The sequence below is a fragment of the Hetaerina americana genome, unplaced genomic scaffold (assembly GCF_022747635.1).
Source record: "Hetaerina americana unplaced genomic scaffold, ioHetAmer1.1.p SCAF_85, whole genome shotgun sequence".
Classification (NCBI taxonomy): domain Eukaryota; kingdom Metazoa; phylum Arthropoda; class Insecta; order Odonata; family Calopterygidae; genus Hetaerina; species Hetaerina americana.
Genome location: NW_027287483.1, coordinates 336,838 through 359,705, shown reverse-complemented (window position 1 = coordinate 359,705; position 22,868 = coordinate 336,838). Strand labels below are relative to the sequence as shown.

The 22,868-nt window shown below is 39.8% G+C and overlaps 1 protein-coding gene across 2 annotated transcripts in view; it reads right to left on the bottom strand.

Annotated features, from left to right (window-relative positions):
- LOC139698414 (YTH domain-containing protein 1-like) overlaps window positions 1–22,868 on the bottom strand; it is a 99,490-nt gene that overhangs the window by 76,028 nt on the left and 594 nt on the right. For both annotated transcript variants that reach the window (XR_011702920.1, XM_071597314.1), the window contains exon 2: window positions 2,996–3,094. Coding sequence is in view for 1 of the 2 variants with exons in the window: in XM_071597314.1 (XP_071453415.1) it covers window positions 2,996–3,094 (99 nt within the window). In the remaining variant the exon portion in view is untranslated. The remainder of the gene's footprint in view (window positions 1–2,995; window positions 3,095–22,868) is intronic.

Below are 22,868 nucleotides of genomic sequence, written 5' to 3'. Positions count from 1 at the left end.
CAACATTTGAAAAAGAAATCGAAGTAATAATTGGTGAAGAGGATTTTGCATTGAGATGAAAATAATTTTATAAGAAAGAGTTGTTCCCAGAAGAAATACAAAATGATATTCTGGAAGAAGAGCAAACAGCTCCAGATGAAGAAATCAGACAAATCACAACCATAACAGAATTTGATTGAGCTCTAAAGGAGTAAACTCAAAATAAGGCACCCAGATCAGATCTAAAACAGGAGACAGTAGCTCAGGCCAAAGGAAACTTATAACAAAACCAGACAGTCAACATGTTAAGGAATCAACACAGATATATTTAATGTAAGCCTATTGCGGCTTTGCACAGACTAGCAAGCTGAGCAATCCTAAAAAAAGACAAGAGGAAATTTAAATATACTGGCGCCTATGGTTAAGATACTTTGGACAAGCAACTGATGAGGAAGTTCTTGACAGAATGAGGGAAAAGTACCAGCTGACAGAAATAGAAGTAACAGGATAGTGGGATACCTAAATACGACACTGAGAGTGGTGTGTGAATCTAATTTGGGGAAGAACAAAAGCATAAAAGAGAACAGGAGGACCTAGGATGATAACATAAGAAGATATTGGTACATGAATGTAAAGCATTGAATTGAGAACCCTGCGCAAGGAGATGAAGCATGTCACCCACTAACTCGACAGGTTGTCAAGTCAGAAGACCAAGTGAGCCAGATACTGGCTCTTTATTTGGTGCTTGTTTCTGACAGTTATACCTTTATTGTTTCCATATTACTTTAATCCACGTTCAATGTTTTCATTTTGTTTCCATAGTCACTCTAAACTATTGACATGCTGTATCAATCCTTTTCAAGGAGCATTTTTTCAAGCAATATATGTTCTTTAACCATACTCATTAGTCTTCAGCTCACCATCATCTTCTTTGAGTTTTGTTTAACTACAGAGCTTATTTTATGAGAGCCTGTTTTCTCAGATTCCCAAAACAGCAATGTCAAACTTTAACAGTTTCAACTGAAGCAAACAATCTACATAACATTTACAGACACCAATTCCTTTATACTACATAGCATACTTTATGTAACTTCCAACATAGCTATTCAAAACGTTGTTCCTTAAATTTCAATGCTTAGGATTTTATATCATATCAAGAAGCCCCTTACTATACGATAAGGAACTATGAATGAATATAGCCCATGGTTTTACATCAAATGAGGTGGTTACCTAGGTAAATTTAATATAAATGTTAATATATCAGTGATCACATAGGTTTTTTTGTACTTACTGTAATTACCCCCATAAGATCACAATAAACATGTAGCCCCTTTTTTTCATGTTCAACAAGATGCCACTTCACTGTTTTGTCAATGCCTTGGCTAGTGAATTAAAATATTTTATGATCACAAAGAATGTTAAAACAATAAATTTGCACAGAACGGTGAACCAAAAAATAAATACCTAACAAATCATGTATTAGAACACAGAAGTAGTTCATCAATTCTTCTTTGCATCATTTAATATGGGTCATTTAGTTGCATAATATATACATTATTGAAATAATATGAAAGGGTCATATTTAAGAGTAGCTCTGAATAATCAATATTATTATTACAAAGAATGCAAAACCAATACATTGACAGATCTTGGTGGTCCCCCAGAATATAAAGTTACGTGCATCCTGTATATATTCATTTGCTGATTTGTTCTTAACATAAATGTTTTGGTTTGTGCACTACTTCACTGATTTTGCTTAAAATATGAATGTGATGGAAAGGGAAGTACGAGGGTCATCCGGAAAGTAGTACCCGTTCGTGCCGCATGAAGTGCTGACGACGCGAGTAGCCGCTGGACGAGGTCAGATAGCTTCAGTGGCTTGTCTGCCTTCTCTGAGCCAAGTTGCGTGACGCTAGCATTGCCTGTGTTGTTTCTGTGATTGTTTACAATGTTTAAAAAAATTGAGAACGCCGCCAGTTGTGAAGTGAGGGCAGTGATTAAATTCCTCAATGCAAGAAACGTTCGCCCATGTGATATTCATCGCCAATTAAAGGAGGTGTATGGAGACAATGTAATGGACGAGTCGTCTGTTCGGCGGTGGTGTCGCAACTTCAACATGGGGAGGGGGAACACACACGACGATGAGCGTTCGGGGAGACCGTCTGTCATTACAGACCAACTGGTGAGCTCAGTTGACGAATTCGTGAGGAACGATCGGCGCGTCACAATTGATGACATCTGTGAGCATTTTCCCAATGTTTCTCGAACAATTGTTCATGAAATTGTTAAACACCATCTGCATTATGCAAAAATTTGTGCAAGATGGGTCCCTCGCGTATCTCAATGAGCTGCCGGCGAAGGACTATGCAGCAGGAATACAGAAACTTGTCACACGTTATGACAAATGCCTTAATTTGCTTGGAGATTATGTTGAGAAGTAGTTTAAAGTATCCTCTTTCAAATAAAATTTTTTATGTTTGTCAATATTTACTTTTGTGTCTTTATTTCACGAACGGGTACTACTTTCCGGATGACCCTCGTATTTACAATAAAAAATTATTATAAATTATACATATTAAATACATTCTGCATAAAATAATGGAACCTGCTATACAAAATTATTAATTAGATTATATTGATACAAAAGGTAGAGCCTGGCATCGTTCTTATGAGATACTCACAGTTCTGGTCACATTTTATTAGAATGTGTAACACCCTCTTAGTTTCAAATTTAATGCTTTTAATATACTACATGAAGATCACTGATATAAACAAACTATCATATTGAAAATATAGCCAGGCAAGAGTCTCAAGGCCATGGTATCCGGCAATGGAATACCAACCCCTTACCGTAATATAACTTCAGCCAAAACTAATTTGTAATCGCTCCGGGCAGTAAGACTCATTGCGGGCAGTATCATACCACTGGCAGAGAAACTCTGCAGGTGTTGAGTGGTTTGTAATAGCCCCCCAAGAAACAAATATATTTCCTTTGAAATACAAAAAGATTACATACCTGTATTGGCCCCACCAGTTGCAAGCTCTTTAGCTATTTCTTCAAATACGTCTGCATTATCATCCAAAATTTCATCAAGAATATTCAACTCTGCTTCAACTGCAAGATAAAATTGAGAACAGCAGCTTAAAATTATGCAAATAATTTAGCAAAGGAGTCGGCAACAGTTTAGTGGAAAAATGAAAACTGCTTTGGTACATTGAAATTATAGTTTCCTATTTCGGTAGTAGCATTGTGGGAAAAATTACTGGAAATGTATTATTATTAGGTAATCTACCGGTTAAGGTAGGTTTTTGGATGGACATAATTACTAATTAAATTTTTTGTGACCCCTAACAAAACACAACATCCTACTTTACATCAGGTCCCTCTTCAGCTCCGAGTACTTTCTTCCTCCCTTCATCCCGTCCAACATCCCTATCCTGTTCCTTCCCTTTCCTCGTCTGCCTAACATTCTCCCCTCTATTACAGTCTTCAACATCCAACTGCTAATCAATATGCCTTTATCCATTTTTTCTGCCTCCTAAGGATTTCCTCCAACAAACACCTGTCCTCACCCATCATACCTAATACTTCCTCATTTGTTTTCCTTTCAGTCCAATTCACTTTCCACATTCTTCTCCACTCCCACATTTCAAAAGCCTCCAATCTACGTCTATCCTCCTGCTTCAATGGCCACGTTTCCGCGCCGTACATAGCTACCCTCCAAATTAAAGTTTTTACGAGTCTTTTCTTAACATCCTTACTCAACGTCCCCGTCATTAACTCCCTCCTCTTTGTGAAAGCCTCTTTGCCTAGCGCGATTCTTCTCCTTATGTCTCTACTACTTTGACCGTGTTGGTCCAAAACACTACCGAGATACGTAAACTGTCCTACCTGCTCTAGTTTTTGATCTCCTATTTTAATGTTAAGCTTAGCCTATTTCTTACTAGGAAATCGCATTACCTTTGTTTTATTAATATTGATTCTCATCCCATATTGGTCACACTGAATTTCCAATTCACTCAGCAATGTTTGCAACCTCTTGGATGACTGACAAACTAAATAAATAGATAAAGAACGTACTACGGCCGAGTGAATGGAGAGAATATAAAACCCAAAGCCGTACACTTAAGGGCACTTATAGGTGGAATAAAGAAGGGGGTTTACAGGGGGTGGGAAAGTTATAGCAATCACTCAATCACTCTGGTATATGTAGACACATTGACCGTCGTGAATCGCAAACACACAACACTCAGGGTTTACAGGGCGGGAAGCCCGACGCCAGTGACCCGTCACTCAAACAAATGAAATATAAAATAAATAGTTCTAACAATTACTCCATTGATCAGGTATTTGCACTACAAATTGACCTTCACAAGTCGCAACCACACACACACTCAGGGTTTACGGGGCGGGAAGCCCGACGCCAGTGACCCGTCATTCAGACCAATGAAGTATAAAATAAAAAAATATAACACTTACTCCCTCGCTCAGGTATTTGCAAACAAATTGACCTTCGCAAGTCATAAACACACACACACTCAGGGTTTACGGGGTTGGAAACCCGACGCCAGTGACCCGTCACTCAAACTAGGAAGACACTGTAAGCACAGTGCTGGTGGGGAAATAGTGCCGAATTGTTTGCAAATACCTGAGCGAGGGAGTAAGTGTTATATTTTTTTATTTTATACTTCATTGGTCTGAATGACGGGTCACTGGCGTCGGGCTTCCCGCCCCGTAAACCCTGAGTGTGTGTGTGGTTGCGACTTGTGAAGGTCAATTTGTTGTGCAAATACCTGATCAAGGGAGTAATTGTTAGAACTATTTATTTTATATTTCATTTGTTTGAGTGACGGGTCACTGGCGTCGGGCTTCCCGCCCCGTAAACCCTGAGTGTGTGTGTGGTTGCGACTTGTGAAGGTCAATTTGTTGTGCAAATACCTGATCAAGGGAGTAATTGTTAGAACTATTTATTTTATATTTCATTTGTTTGAGTGACGGGTCACTGGCGTCAGGCTTCCCGCCCCGTAAACCCTGAGTGTTGTGTGTTTGCGATTCACGACGGTCAATGTGTCTACATATACCGGAGTGATTGAGTGATTGCTATAACTTTCCCACCCCCTGTAAACCCCCTTCTTTATTCCACCTATAAGTGCCCTTAAGTGTACGGCTTTGGGTTTTATATTCTGACAAACTAAAGTTTGGTCATCAGTGAAGCTAACTGATTTTACGAATTCCCCGCCCACTTTCATTCCTACCTCCAATTCTTCCCATGCCTCTTTAATCATTTCCTCTGCATACCCAAACTGATCATCCTCTAAGTAATCCTTTGCCCTACTCTTTATCCTTTTGTTTATGATCCTGAGAACCACTTTAGCTGCGTGGGATATCAAACTTATTGTCCTGTAGTTCTCACATGATGTAGCCTTTACCTTTTTCGGAATAGGAACTAAAACTGATCTCACAAAGTCTTCTGGCCAGATTCCTTCCTCATAGATACTACGGATCAGCCCATATGGGCTCTTCCTCCCACATATTCCTAAACATTTCAGTAGTTCCGCAGGAATGTTCCCCACTCCCACGGCCTTATTTAGTTTAATCTCCCTTAATGCCCTTTCTATCTCATCGTTGAGTGTGCCTTGACCTAAGCTAACTTCATCTACGTTAATGCTCTTTTTCAATGTCTAACTTTGTTGGTCTAAGTTCTTTACTATACAGTTCTTCTATATACTCCTTCCATCTCTCTTGGATCTTTCCTGCGTCAACTATTACCTTACCCACCTTATCTCTAACTGCTAGCATAGATCTTCCTTTCTTACTTCCCGATAATGATTTAACTTTGCTGTACAGTACACCGATTTCACCCTTCCTCTGCAGACTTTCCATATCCTCGCACTGCGTCTTCCACCATGCTTCTTTTGCTTTATTTGTTGCCCGCCTCAATTTTTGGTTAATTCTTTATACTTCATTTTGCCTAACTCTCTATTTACATTCTTCCATTTTCTCCACTCATCCATCTTTGTAATCATCTCATCCGTGATCCATGGTTTCCTGGTCCTTTTAGCGTTAACGGTTCCAATAGTGTCTTTTGCGGCTTTAGACAACCCTTTCTTGATACTTTTCCATTTTTCTTCGATAGTACTTAGCTCTTTACCATCCTCCATGATTTCTTCTACCGCCTGTTGGTATTCCTTCCTTTTCAAACCATTTAATGCTTCCACATTCCATTTTCCAACTCGCCGCCCCTGCCTTATCTTTTTGAAACGGACGCTACATTTCATAACAACTAAATTGTGGTCAGAGTCCGCATCTGCTCCCGGGAAGCTGTGGGAATTTCTCACACTGTTCCTAAACCTGTGTCTAACCAGGATATAATCTAGCTGATACCTTTCTGAGTCACCTGGCATTTTCCATGTATACCTGTGTCTTTTGTGGTGTCCAAACCAAGTGTTGGTGATGACTAACCCCTGTCTCCTGCAGAACTCAACTGCTTTCTCCCCGCGGTCATTCCTCGTGCCTAAACCATAGTCCCCCACATCATCACCATCTCTTTCTTCACCTACCATGGCATTCCAATCCCCCATCACTATCAAATGTTTCCCTGAAGGAACACACGCGATTATGTCCTCTAACTGATCGTATATCCTATCAACCTCTTCTTCCTTATGGTTGCTCGGTAGCATGTATACCTGAATAATAACAAAGTTCGTCGGTTCTGCTTTTATCTCTACTAGTAATAATCTATCCGTTACCTGCTCTATGTTGACTACGCTTCTTCCTCCCTCTTCATTTAATACTATGGCAACCCCTCGTTGGCTCTCGTCCCCTCCGCTGTATATTATTCTATAATTATCACTCCAGTAATCCCTGCTATCCTTCCATCTCACCTCGCATAGACCTAAAATATCTCTATTTCCCCTTTCCATCTCTCGCTTAACATTCTCCAATTTCCCTGTCCTCATCATTGTCCTAACATTCCACGTTCCTATTCTAACTAATTTGGTCTTCTTCTCCTGCGTCTTCTGTCCTGCTGCTGCTGGTTTTCCCTTGCAAGGATTTTGTGGGATGATGACCGCGGAAGCCTTGACTCCCCCACTGCCGGGCACGACACACGGCCGACTGGGCCGAGCCCCATAGTTGCCAGGACTCAAAATCTCTGTATTGTCCATCATTTAAATCTTGGGAATGATAATTGAGGTGGTTTCCTGGTGCCTTCCTCAATAGTGTTTTTAACGTGACACCATCACTTACTGGCCGCCCCACTGGGGTCAGAGGCCATTGCAGCCGCCTCACTGAGGAACAGATGCTGCGTGGACTACCTTTCGTCTGGCTCCTAACCTTCGACCTATCTGGCATGGGTGACCCTGCCAGGAGCAATTATCATTACTCCCGCCAGCACAGCTCTAGGGCTCATCGGAACGCACAAGCCCTTCCACCACATCAAGGTTGTAGTCCCAGGAGGGCATGTGAGATATATTACATTGAAATTAGATGAAGTATCAGCAATTAGTTTATAAAAGTGCTCTTCATTACTGCCAAGCGACAATGGTATTTTGAAAAGTATTGACTGCCCCTAGGTAAGGACAACAATTTCTTTTTCACAACATACCAGGGTTGCATAAAAAGTATTGGGAATATTTTTTCCTGCCACGACCGTCCATTGCAGCGCACACACATCACGAATGCTCGGCAGGGGTCTGACCGTCAACAGGCACCAATCGCCTGCGTGCGTTCGTTCAAGCTAGATCGTGTTTTAGCGGATCCCTGCTGAGTGACTCAGCGCAACCTCAAAATGCAGTGAACAATTAAACAGCGGGACGCCATCAAATTTATTTATGGACTGGGGAAATTGGGTACGGATACATTGGGCATTATTCACCAAGTGTTCAAGGATGAAAGTATGTCAAAAACTGCAGTTTTCAACGGACACCTACTCTTCAAAGATGACTGAGAGAGTGCGGAGGACAAGCCTTGCACTGAACGGCCATCGACGTCAAGAACCGACGACAACGTGTGTGTGAAGTGCTGAATTCAGATCGTCGGTTAAGTGTGCGCATGATCGCAGATCGTATTGGCATTGATAATATGACAGTGCGCACCATTGTCACAAAATTTGGCGATGCGAAATATCTGCACTAAACTCGTCCCCAAGGTCTCGACAGATGACCAAGAACAGAGTCGAGTGTCTGCTTGCGAAGACCTTCTGCAATGGCATTGGGACGATTCCTCAAACCCCCTTACATGGGACCCTAGGTGCCGTCGAAGAAGCTTGCACGCGTACCCTTAACGACCTTCCGGAATCCGCCCAGCGGAGAGCCTTCGAGTAGTGGAAGAGCCGCTGGAAAAAATGTGTCGATGCTCAAGGGATGAACTTGGAAGAATTTTGAGGAACTGTAGCTCTATCTGAAATATATCTAATTTTCCAAATCTTTTCCCGATACTTTTATAGTACCTTGTCTTTTTTAAGATCCTTATTCAATGTCCCTGTCACCAATGCTCTAATCTGATCCAATTCTAATTGCGATTGACGCCGAGCGTCAGAATGTGAGCAGAGAAATGCAATATTCCGATAACTACAGTGCATGGCATTCTTACGGAAGATTTAGCTATGAGATAAGTGTGTGCGAAAATGGTCACCAAGGTGCTGTCGGAAGATCACAAGGCTGCTCGTGTGACAATCTCGCATGATCTCTCAGACCACTGTGGACTTACGGCTCCGATGTGGCACCACCGGGCTTCTTTCGGTTCATAAGAAAAAAGGAGCTTGAAAGTCTTGAAAAATTTTGGAATGCTTGAAAGCATCAAAGAGAATCGTCCTGTTCTTGTCGATGGCTTCTCAGAAGCATACCGCGACTGGCAGAGGCTGATATTTGTGTGTCGACCCACAAGGGTGATATTTTGAAGAATTTTAATAACTTGTACTTTGTTCTGCAATAAATTTTGATCAGAAGCAAACCAAAATCCACACCACTTCAGGAATCGCAGACCCTGTGAACATTTTTCTCCCTTTCGCAAGGCAAGGACAGGGGAGGGGTTTCCTTGCCTTCCTAGCGGTTATACTTCCCTCCTCCCCCATGGCAGCTCACTGAGGAGTGGCGTTGTCAAATCTTCTCCCATTAAGAACAGGGCTTTCTGGGCTCAAATTTTTAATCCCGAATTTTATGTTTTTAAAGTGAGTGTGCCTTCACTTAGTAATTGTGCCTTACGTAATGTATGGATTTGTTTTTTTCAAATATTTCTGAAAAGAGCCTCCATAAAACTTATATTATAGTGTTTTTCGACAGAAAAGAACCCCAACGATCAAATGAGACCAATTCCAATGGTTGAAATGGAATTATAGAAGGTGATTCAAGGCATTAATTACTGTAACTTAACTGTAAATTAACTACTGTAAGCGACACTCGTCAAGTCTCACTACCACTCGACCTGAGGTACTTCGATGCAATTTCGTCCTCAAATTAGCAATAATAGAAAGTATCATCTTGAAATTTTCTGTGTTCTGTAATGATGCACGCGATAAAAAGAAATCCTTTTTTTTTATTTTTTTAGAATGTCTAAGAAACCGTTGAAATGATTGAGTATAAAAGAAGCTTTTCGTTCTCATGAAAAAATTAGCATACGAAATATAGAAGTCAATGCCATTAAATCCGCAATCCAAAACTAAATCTTAAGTGCAAGGGAGTTTCGAACACATTACTATAATTCATGATTTTTAATTTGTATGATGAAGAATTTTAAGTTACTCGCGAAAACCAATGGAACGTTCTCAAAGTCATTAAAATGTATTTTTATTATTGCATAACTATTCATTGACAATTATTCCCACAACTTTACTCAATCGTTTTCCACATTATCTTAAAGATACTACTTAAGGTTCATTCCTAAAAGCTGCAAGTAAGGTTTCCAGTCCTTAGAAATTAAATTAAATTGAAATTCAAAACTGGCATACGCGTTTTGTGGAAGGTGCATATGAAACGGGCATTTTAGTATTTGTTGCCATTGGCAGACTCTGAATGGCTAAATATCAAATACTTACTAAACTAAATGACTAGCTTGCTTTTAAAGTGAGCCTTTTTAACTGTTAGTACTTTTATCCGCGAGAACGTAAAAATTCGAACGGCGTTTGGAAGACGTTTCCGCACAGCAATAGTTCTAATCACATGAAAATGAACGCCGATATTTCCAAAATCGTTTCTTCTCGGGTTGATCTTGAAATATCGCGGGAATACTCGCGTTTTTTAAGGTTCATTTGATCGTATTGGTCCATTTCCCAAGATACTTGTGTCACTGTGGTTGAAGTAAAGAATTGCCGTTTCCTCTTAACACGGAAATATGAGCAAGACCGCCGAAAGCACGTGAGAAATGGATCAAGTGTTCGCCTCGCCATTTCGCTGCGTGCGTGTGCGCATGCGTGAGCGCGTGCGTGTGTGTAATATATAGTTAGTTTGAGTGATAAGTAGTGTTTAAATTTAACTTCCCAGATAGATTACAAAATAAGTTAGCTCGTTTTCATTGTAGCTTAATCCATATGCCTATTTTCAAATCAGTACAAAGAGTTCATAAAGATAGGGTTTTTAAGGACTAAAAAGCTACTTTATAATTTATTAAGGGAAAAATGCACAATATTTTGAATAGTGTGATTTTTCATACATGCAATCGTACAGTAAAGGAACTGACGTTTTATCTCGAATAAAGTTCAAGCTAATGAGGAATTAAATCGCTCCCTTGAGTGCCATGTTGTATGTGATTGTCGTCAAATGTCTGTAATGTAGGGTTAGGTGGAAGAAGGGACTATTAGTCCCAACCTCGCCCAATTAAGTCGATAAATAAATAAATGTTTTTTCTTTCTCACTAATAGATTTCACTCTCAACTTCTGTAATCCTTCCTTTTTTGACTCAACATCTATCCTAAGTGTCTAAATTAATTTGCTCAATTTATTAATATCTAATCATCCCTATAGCAAGAGATGTTGCGTAATTGTGACAGTTTTGGCTTGGTTGTCCATATTTTACATTAGAGAATTAAGGAAAATATTGCCTGATTAAAAAGAATAGGTCTACAAGGTCTGTCACAAAAATAGAACGACTTATTTTTCCCGGATAGTTGGATGGTCGGGCGGCGGTTTCTCTAACTGGTTTCGAGGGACTGGAGTCTCAGAAAAGGCTGGAGTCCGCTGGCAGTTGGCTCCCAGCCTTCGCGGAGCTATTTCGAGAGCGATTTTTTCAGGATTCATCGTCCAGTTTGCTCTTTTAATTTTTCAATCGAGGGGAGTCCCTACAATTAAATCACAAAATGGAAGTCGTGATACATGTCTGAAATTGTCCTTGTATTTGAAAGTAATAAATTTTTTTTCTTTATGCTAAGGTTTTTAACCTAACAAAAACACACTTTCCTCAGCTGCTTCAAATTTATATTCTCCGATGACTTTGGACACTTCAATAATCCCCCTATCGCCAGTTTTTCCATTGGTGAGGTTGTTAAAAAAGCTATTAGATCTTAGTTGGAAAAGGGTCGATACACCGCAACCTATTTATAAACACCTATTGGGAATACTTCCTTCTTGAATATACCACGCTGAAATTTTAGATCAGATGATTTCTTCTTTCGTCGTACCATTTCCGGCAAGTCGCCTGGCTCCATTTTCTTTGCCCACTTTGAGTTCTTCCAACACTACTGCGGCTTCTATTTCCAGGTCCTGCTCGTCCATATTAATTTATTTCAGCATTCGCCATGTATTTCGATCCCTCTTTTACAATTCTCCCACTTTCTCTCATGGTATTTTATAAGGCTTCGTTGGACTTCACATAGACGTTTCAATCTTCTCTCACGCATCCTTTGTCAACTCTCGGGTAGACTTCTTACTGAGATCATTTTCCATGCAGATACATATGCCACATCGGCCCTAGCTAATAATCAGGCTCAGCACCCTGCATTCGACGAGTGTAGGGACCACATTTTCCTCGGTTAATCTACTTGCCGCCAAAAAACTTGGCAACCAAGAGCATTAAACCCTCAGCACTTGTATCAATAGTGACTAAATTATCTGATTCCCTTGTCCAGGGCTTGAGTGAATCCATAACCCTTGAGCTTCCTTCCCCATTTCACTGAAAAATGGTTCTTTTTTCCTAAGATTTTAAGTAAAGCGCCCGCTTTGAATCGACTGGAAAAGCATTCTACTATTTCCAGAAAAACGTAAAATAATATAACGCATGAATATCATCGTGCATGAAAACAAGACCGTTATAGTAACCATCAGCCCCAACAATAAGTAAGATGATTTTTTTTTCGCCGAAGCGGACGGCTGGAAGGAGGCGATATGTAGATGGACAGTTGGTGGGAGGTCTTTGGAAAGCAAAGCGAGCCGTCAGATCGCTGCTAGATTGGACCCCTGTTCCAGTGTCCCGTTAGAAATTCATGATGTCACATTCCTTGAACAACGATGCTTGACAAAATTCCGTGTTTAACTCTGAAAATCGGATTCAGAGACTCTGAGGAAGGTTAAGGATGCTTAAGGAGATGAAGTAATGTCCCAAGGGATGATTTACCGCTGGAAAAAGATGTTCCGGGAGGACGTCTGTAAACGACCAAGTGCGACGACAATGTACAAAACGCAAGAAACATGCCCTATTCCGATCGACGCCTGTGTGTCAGAATGTTAGCAAGGAGAGAAATATTGCGAAACCACAGCCCATGGAATTCTTATGGAAGATTAAACTATGAAAAGGGTTTGTGCCAAGGTGGTCCCAGAGGTGCTGTCGGAAGATCATATGACTGCTGCTCGTGTGATCTCTTAGACCACTGTAAGAGTGGCCTACAGCCCCGATGTAGTACCGCCGGACTTATTTTGGTTCCCAAGAGTACAAGGGAGGTTTAACGGCAATCACTTAAGAATGCTGGATATCTTCTAAGGGGCCGTTACGAGGTTATCGTCGACGCCTTCCAAGAAGTGTACCGCGATTGGCAGAGGCGCTGGTATTCGTGAGTTGATGCACAAGGGTGTATATTCAAGTATTTTAGTAATTTTTACCTTTATCTGCAATACATTTTTTCCACAGATTTATTTTAGTTATTTTTGGGCCCCCCTGTAATACAGTAAGAATACGCCTCCCAGATTATTAACCGAGCCGCTGATAAGGAGGGCGGATGAGAGGAACGTCGGTTATATCGGCGCACTTTACTGATAAAAACATTAAATTCACATTTATTTATTGACATTCTTATTTGTATGTATAAATTTACTTGGTCATCTTGCCCTGATATTTCTGGAATATGTATCGCATGTCGATCTTATTTTAACTTTCTAACATTTTGAGAGAATTTGTTACGCAATTGATCAAAGCGATCAGTTTGATTAGTACGCATGCAAGAAGATTTTAGCCAGCAACTACGCGCCAGGCACATCTTGTTGATAAAAAGTAAGGCCAATAAGCATTATCAAAATAATTAAAAATCCCCCGGTGAGTTAAAATATCACGAAAATCAAATGGCACTCATGTCAGCGGACGGTATTCGTACGGGTAGATTGGAAATATTGTTTGAGCAACAAACCAATTACTGTCGTCTCCTATTTATCCGTGATTATGGATATAACCCAGGATAACGGTTATTTAAAAAAAGAAATCGGGATGTAATCGGTGGAATGACAAGAAAAAAAACCTTTATGGTATGGTACAGACATTTAAGAAGAATTGGAAATGATTGATAGGGAGAAAGGTCGAGGGAGTGGACGTTGCTAACAACAAAGTGAGGGCGACCATCGGAACATTGATGCGCTGATATAAAAGAAACAATGGACAAAAAAGAACTATTAGATGACGCCTGGAAAAGATAATACTGGCACTTAAGATTGGATAAAGGACTGCAGCAAGCAGTAGACTACCGGCTTAGGGTAGATTTTGATGGAATTAGCATCACACACCTACAGTCGTAAGCCCCAAATAACTTGGCACAAATTTCATCAAACCCCACACACTACGTACGTAACACAATAACTCATTCTTGAGCTCTGCACACTTGATAAACGAATAAAAAACCATTAACACAATTATAAACCCGAAGGTAAGTTAGATGGGTGATGGTATAGTTCACCCTATACCAAGCTCAACGACGTGTGAAATTCACAAATCAGTGAAAGGTCAGATCCTTTCCCTGCGCCGCCTATTCAATGAAACTGTTAAAGTTCACCATTAAAACATTGACTCACTGGAAGGGTGACGGGCTGTAAGCCGAAACACTAAACACAACTGATTCTAGGTTTTGGAAAACTTTATTGGAAATCCACAACTGAACGGAAGAAGGTAGGCTTCAGAGTATTCCTAAAAGGAGATAAAGCTCAGCTTATTCCCATATCTTATCGCTCAGTGACTCTACCGCCAACCATACGAAATATAGCTGATAGATTTAACACCGTGTTTCAAGAAAATATTTCGGCCACAGCCATTTAGGCTTTGTTTAGGGCAAGGAAACCACTAATGCATGATATGCGATGGATGTGAATAGTCCACCCCCGACACCGACCTTTGACATCTATGCAGTAGGCTGAGTAGTTGGTGGCATCAAAAATAAGAAAGCGGCGTTTTCTGAAGAAATCACCACGATAATGCCAAAAGGAAGAGACCTAAACCATAATCCCACAGAAAAAAACATGGAAAAAATTAAAATATCATATGGATACGCAGAACTTGGAAGCCAACATGAATCGGTAGGCAAAAGACAACACGGCATTAGACCAGAATAAGAATCCATAATGATGAAAATTCAGAAAAATAGTACTATCGGTACCCCAATGAATTGAATATGGGTTATAAAATATTTAGTTAAGGAAATGGCACGGCCTCTCATAAACCAATCAGTCGATATTTGTCTGGTGTCAGAAAAAACTTCGACCCCCTGAAAATTGGGAGGCGCTGGGATATTGCATAGCAAGGCTATCTAGAAACCTAACACCACGCTAGACGCCATCTGGAAGGCTAGCGAACTCAATAAAAGCGGATTTTGCAATAACTCCACTCTAAAACATGCATTTCAGAATTTAAAAGTTCTGTCCCAAAAGTATGAAGTTTGGGACAGAACGGACGGACGGGCAGCAGTTTCTTTTTCTGGGTTCGAGGGAGGGGAGTCTCAGGAAATGCTAGAGGCCGGTGGCAGTTGGCTCCCAGCCTTTGCGGAGTGCGGATCGTTCGTTTATGAAACCTCTTTACCGTGACCTCGTTACGCTCCGTCTTAAAACACCTATTGAAACAGCTACGCCATCTAATTTTGCGTGAACCTGGGCCACACGGGGAAAGAGACTAATGAAATGTTCAAGGTAGTTTATGGTGATATTGCAATTGGTAGACCGGGTGTGTTCGAGTGGCACGAGTTGTTTTGAGAGGGTAGAGCAGATGTTGAAGACACCGTTCAGGCCCTTCGACCTAAAAACAATTAACGACGATCTTGCTAGAGTGAAGGCTTTGTTGGACAGGGATCCCAGATCAATTGTTAGCATGGTTTCTGACGCACCTGGCATTCCTAAAAGTGATGTGCATCGACTTGTGATTGAAAACATGGGCATGAGAAAGGTGTTTGCAAAGTTGGTGCCACCAATCCTCTCGGGCGAAGAAAAGGAAGATCGCACGCGGATCGGTCAAGAGCTTCTCGACCATGTGAGTGAGGATCTAGATTATTTAGACAATGCCCCGCGAGCCTTCTTCCTCTTCCCCCACCTCAAATCCCGTGCTGAAAGTACATCACCACGGATCGGTGGAAACGTAACAACAGGCCGTGGTGAGGGAGTTACCTGTAAGCAGCATTCCGGGCGCCACCTTCCAGACCGCTTGGAGCACCCGCAGTCATCGGTGCGTGAACGCACAAAGGTGCTACTTCGAAGATTTCTGAGTGAAATTTTCAATTCTGGAAATAAATGTTTTTTAATCGACGCAGTGCTACTACTCTTGGGACAGACCTTGTCGAGGCGGAATTGAACAAACTTAACTGATGAATACCATCCAAAGTTTATAGCAGGTGATCTCAATCGTAAACACGTAAAATTGAAACTGCGCAACGGAGGACTGTCAGTGGAGGGCACCGTTTTACGGGACAGTAGAAGGCATGATCAGAATTCAGGCACAACACGAACCCACGGTGGTAGATTGCTCTCATGCATACCAAAAAGTGAAGGAAGAATGTACGAAATAAATAATTTTTTACCCATTTTACTTATCAAATGTCAGAAAGATTCTTGGGCTCCTCGTTCTACCTTGCATAACGGAATACGCTTAAATAGGAGTCATAGCCATACAACGACAATTTGGATTTAGATAATCCTTTTCCATAGTTCAAATAGGGCATTATTCCCAAAACCTTTGAAGAAGATTGTTTAGTTTTCCCCCTCAAATAATGTGAGTAATCACATCATATGTTCATCTAGCTCTTAACGTGTTTTATTTTATAGCCTCTCAAACAAAGTACATGAAATATCAGGAAGCTCAAAATGGCGCGCATTATTCCAATAAAAATATTAATTTCCTCTCGTAGGGAAAAACACCTTTATCCTTTTGTTTATCTTCCACCCGAGACGTAATTAGTTAGCTGGTTTATGCCTGGATCAGTCTCTTCCAAGTCCTGGGAGCTTCAGGATCATTGTTTCAGTGAACCTCCTAATTTTGGTTGACTAAGGTTCACGTTGTTATTCCACTATGGCTTAAGACCATGGTTTCGATGATTAACGTCATCACCAGGTAAAGAATACATTTTGGTGCAAAATCTTATATTCTAAAGAGAGTGGAGAGGGGGGGAAGTGTAGTTGCTAGGGGGAGGAAGGTGGAGGATACTTCGTCCCTTCCACCCTTTGGTGTTGGAGGGTGGAAGGGAGGAAGTAACCTCCACCTTCCTCCCCCACACCTCTACACCACCCCCTCCCCACTCCCTTTAGTACATGAGATGTTGCACCATTATGTATTGTTTACCTGATGTTGACGTTAACCGTCGCAACAATGGTCGTAAGCTATTAAATTTCATTTTGGAATAACAAAGTGCACCTTATTCAACCGAATTGTCCGGCAAATTCCATGAAGTATCGCCGGAAACAACCAACCTCCTAGTGCACATGCCACGATGTGCGATGAAGCCAACACTTGAACAACGGTACGCGAGCAAGTTCTCTCCGAAATTCAACAAAAGAGTTGCTAAAACAAACCCAATGATTCAGCAAGCCTGCTTTGTTGTGTTCTCAAGTTTCAAGATGGTTGAAGTCGTTTCTGGAGGACCGGTAAGAGGTGAACGGTGAATCCCGCTCTGGACGGTCATCAACCAGCAAAAGTGATGAAAATGTGTTTGTGATCTTTTGAATACTGACCGTCTAATGAGAACGCAGATGATAGTAGAGACTCAATATTCCAAAATATACGTTACAGCATCGTTAGCGACAATTTGAACATGTGGAATGTGTGTGCCAAGCTATTTCCAAAACTGTTGACTGACGACTTCAAGAGCCGAGTTGTGGTCGCGAGTGAACATTGGGACCGTGCAAATTGAACCTTATTTTTTTGGGCAATATTATTACCGGTGACGGTACATGGGTATTTAAATACGATCGTGGGACGAAACGCCAAACTTCTGAATGGCAGACCCCGTATTCCCCTCGCCATAAAGGCAAGAATGAGCAAATCAAAAGTGAAAACCAGGCTAATCATCATTTTATCCGCCAAGGGTGTAGTTAAAAAAGAATTCGTACCCTAAGGACAGACAGGCAACGTAACCTACTAGGTGGATTTGATCGAGGGAAGAGGAGAGGGTGGCTCGAACGAGAAAGGAGATTCCTAACTGGCCGTTGCATCACGACAACGCTGTCACACCTCTCTGCACATTCGAGAGTTCCTGACCAAACCCAACTTTGCAACGCTGCCGCAGCCCCATAGTCCTGACCAGGATGCAGCAGGGTTTTTCATGTTTCCGAGAATCAAGACCGACCTGGGGTCCTTTTTGGGGCCATCGAAACGATCCAAACCGCGATGAAAAAGACTCGGAACGATGTTCCCGACGACGCCTTTCAGGATGCATGCAGTGTGTCGAAGTCGCTGGCAAAGATGTGCAGATACCCAAGGGGACTATTTCGAAAAATTTTAAACGTTTGTAAGTTTTCCTTTTTTTTGCAATTTATAATCGCACTCCTCACTGAAGACACCTTGTACATTCTCAATATTCTGAAAGGAGACTAGAAGAGACACGCGCAGGGAGAATAAGAAATTTTACACATATTTTTGTTAATATCGTACATAATACATTCCATAAATAATACCTGTGTCACTTCTAGTATGAAACTCTGTTTTGGTATACATCCAATAATGGTGACCAAAAATCCAAAATATATTAATGTTAGAAAACTTATTTTTCAGTTAGTTTCAACAGACTATCCACCTTTAAGTTAAATTTCAGGTCCAAAATCCTATCTGAAGTGTCTCCGTGATAAACTGTGACAACAGTGATAAATAGATTCTCCCTTGTCAAGTCATCATCTTGATGTGCTCTGCTTCGACATCCTTTACTCTTCTCTAAAGTCATCACTTTCAACCTTCTGTACCCCTCCCATCCTTTCAGGTCATCCAATACCTTTCTTCTTCTCTTTCCTTTCTTCTCATTTCTTCCACTGCTTGCTCCACTGTTGCCTTTAATATGCCTTCACACTTTAGAAGGTGGACTAACTAGGTCTATATCCTTCCTATTATATTATTTTCTAGTAGCCTTCTCTCCCAGCTGGTATAAAAGCTCTTCATTTCTCTCTTTGTATGTTAAATTTTTGTTTCACCCTAATTTTCAATAATAGAATTTCATGGAAAAACTGTCACTATATGATGCACACCCTGCTCTTGGTTGCAGCACTCTATTAGTCAGTTCAGTCACATTTTCACTAGTACCAGATGGTAACCCGAAACCTGTCAATACTTCAACCCTGCTTTCATTTCTAAAACAGGAATATCCTGCAATCCAACATACTATAGTTGGCACCCCATCTCGGTGCATTAGCTTACATAGCAAGCAATGTATACGTGAAATAGAATATAAAAATAAGAGGGTTGCCATGGTGGAGCTGTGATAATACTGGGTGCAGCAACATAACTTTCTTTTTTTGCTTTCAAAACAGGAAGTTATGTTGCCACACCCTGTATATGTGAATTAGGCTAAAATACTCTTAAATTCCTAATATTACTGTTTTTTAAGGATGAATTGACAACTTCACCCTCTGAAAATTACACCCTATACATTTCTATCATAAGATTATGTCCTATAGCAAATATGAGATTGCAAGTGAAAGATTTCTGAAAACAAAAAATCCCACTCCATTGTGCTTATAATTTAAAACAAACCATATCAGAGGTTAGTTAAAGGGTGTGAAACAACCTGTGAATTTTAATCAAAGGTAGATTCAGCAAGGTTTTACATTTTGTTCTCCTTTGCCCACCTTCATGAATGCCGTTTTTATATGCCATTGCTGATGCATTTTTAAAGCTATCTCTTGCCTTTCGACAATGTTTTCTTTAAGCTTATAAAATATAAAGCCTTTCAAAATCATGATTTCCAAAAAGGAAAAGGTGAGTGTGTGCCCACCAGAGTCCCTCTAGGTAGGCATGGATTGCTCCCAAATTTAACTCTCAGGATATCATTCTTTTAAATACCATTCCTTTGAAAAAGGGAAATGATTTCTCATAATGGCTTAATGTATAATATTGTATACGTTTGATGAACAAAGTTTTGATAAATGTATGAAATGTATGAACTAATTGTCTGTGCTGGTTACTTTTAAGAGAATAGGAATTTTAAAATAACATGTGTCATGTAAATAGTGCAAAACTTGATCCGTAATATCTCAAAAACTGTTAAGAGATATTGCGCTACAAACGGATATTTCTTAGATTCTCTTTCTATAACTGTGCAGCAAATAAAAAATATGAGGTTAATTCTGGTCCAATTTTACATGGAATCGCCATACGATTTCTCTATATCCAAAATATTTTCTTGTGCTTGCAGTCCAGGTAACCTTTCTTTGGGACAATTCAGTTTAATGAGATTTATTAGGGCATAGCATGAAAACACCAAATAATCCATATGACTATGTGAAACAAGATTAGCATTTTAATTCTACTGATTTAATTCATGTCCGCAGAGATGTATAAGAAAATGAATACGTTAAAATCCTTGTTAAAAAATAGATAAATAATTTTCTTTCATAACATTCATTAATACCTCAAAATTTTTCAGTTGCTGCTCACTGCCCAATATCACCAGTAGTGAAGTATTGCAGAATTTAGTTTCCCATCATTTGCAATTATTATGATAGCAATGCAAAATTTTCTATTGGGAGTTTCATTAAAACGGCCAGATTATTCTAATTAACTCCCACAATCATTTTAAATAGGAAGTTAAAAGTAGTATATTGAAGAATAGAAGATTTAAAAATATTGTGTATGAAAGAACGCAATATGAATGCAGGATTATGAATAACCTGATTTTGAAACTATAAGAATTAGACGAAGATACGAAGTACGATTGTGAGTGATGCTTGAGAAAGTTTGAAAGGAATAAAGTGACTAGCTGAAAGTTAAGAGAGAAAATATGTGGTTAATGAATGGTGATGCCAAGTGGAATGTAGAAGTGAAAGAATGTTACATAATGAAGAATAGTGCAAAAAAGGTGCTTACAAGAGCATGATTGTTGAGGTGAAGAAACTTGGGAGTAGGGAACTTCCAGACCAAAAAAGAAAGAATGAATAAATGTTATGAAAGAAAGCAAGACAATATATGAATAGTAGAAGTTGATAAAATATGGATAAACTTTAAAGAAAATAAACTAATTGGGGAATCCGTGAAAAGAGAGAAGCAGGGAGAGGTCAAAGAAATAAATAAAATAAGAGTGGTGAAATTGTCTGGGTTGAATCTTAGCCAGCCAAATATATTAGGTGGGGAAAATGATTCCAGAGATCTTTATGCAAGTGAAAATTAGGTTGCAAAAACTATAAAAAATAGAAAAGCGTCAGATGCAGTAAATTTTATGAAGGAAAATGTTGCATTTAAGATGAAAGTAACCGATGACTTATGTGTTTGACAACTTTAATATATGTTAGCACTCTTTGTGGTTCTGATTGATTAGGAGACTGCAGTAATTGTAACTTTGTAGCACATGGAGAGTAAAGTGGAATGTAAACATTACAGAGCAATTATTTTTTTGAGCACGCTGGGAAAAGTTTTTGGGAGCCTATTAATATTTATTGAGTAAAGGAGAAAACATGGGACAAAATCTGCACAAATCAATTGGATATTATGTCTATCACGGGATGTATGGACAATGGTCCAGATGTTTTTTCTCCAAATTTTCAGTTCATCAAAAAGAGATGTTTCTCCGGAGGAAACCGACTGGGAAAATATTTCTCTTCCTTAGCAATCGAGTAATGAATATGTTTGAATTTCATCAGGAGAGTAATACCTGGATGCTAGAAATATAATTTAAAGTAATTTCATGATTTAGTGAAAACATTGAGTAAATAAAGTGTGGAAGGCTTCAAGTGATGATGAAGTGAATTTGCAGTCACTGAATGTGTCAACAGTGATGCATTAAATAATTTGAATTTAAAGAGTGCGACCTTGTGAGATCAGCTTGAAATGAAGCAGGGTGTGAAACAAGAATGTGTAATGCTACTGTTTCTATTCAAAGTGCTTTTGGATAAATCTGAGAGATGGATAAGGCAGATATAATGATTGGAGATATAAATGCCCCTTCTGTATTTCAATACTACTATATTACTGACTGAAAGCCTTACAGAGTAGGGCTGGATATGAGGTGTGCTGGATAGCTTTATTAAGGAAACATAATCACAATTGATGCAATTACCACCTTAAGTGAAGGTATGCATGTTGATAAGGAGAGTGTAAAGAATGGTTCCCAGTGAGGAGAAACAGCAAAGCTGCTGAAATGATACCATAAAGATGGCAGGACAGACGAACAGATAGGTGAGGGTGAATTCCAGCAGAAAGGTTTTTGGCAGAGTACAAAAAATTTGTTCGAGACATAAAAAAATTCAGTGTACATTAAAGTGTTCTCTGCATTGCTACATGGCAGTGAGTTGTCGGTAATGTCTGTATTAGAATGAATATCAACTAAATGTGGTGGGTACGCGTACGTGAGAAATTTTTGTGTTAAAAGTATGCACGTTAAGGTGAGGAATGAGGAAGTAATGAAATGAGAATTATATGAAGTGTGCTATGCAAATTTGGTCATGTTAAGTGAATAAATATGAAACGGAGAGCCAAATGAATTTGCCAATAATAGTTTGAAAGAGAGTCAACCGAGCAAGTCATGAATGATGGGGTGAAAGCAACTCTCACTTCAAGAAACACTGCAAGAGCACAAAACAGCAATGGATGTTTAGGATAATTTATTAATTCAAAAGAGGCAAAAACTTGAATAGGGATAGGGCAGAATTGTGGGGTCGAACAGGTTTCCTTTTTAATTTATTACCAGTATTTTCCTGGTGGAGTTTACTGTGGAAGGGAATGGTATTTAGGGTATATATGTATATACTAACATGTAAAATATGTGCATTTTCATTGTGGTGCTAAAAGAAAGGTGGGAAGATAATAAATTGCACCCTTCATGAGATTCAATTTGCAGTGACGGAATTTGGCCATGCAGAAATGTGTGAGAAGTCAAAGGAGCAACACGCATTAATGTCGATCAAATAACATGGGGTGGCCTTAACATTATTCCAAGAAAAATTAAATTGGTTAAAGGTGCTATGCACTTTCAAGGATTGCAACAAGCTTGATACCTAATCAACGACATACGGAAACTAGAACGGAGATACCTCACCACTATTGACATGGGTGGAAAAATATTTTGCTTGCGGAGTATAAAAACATT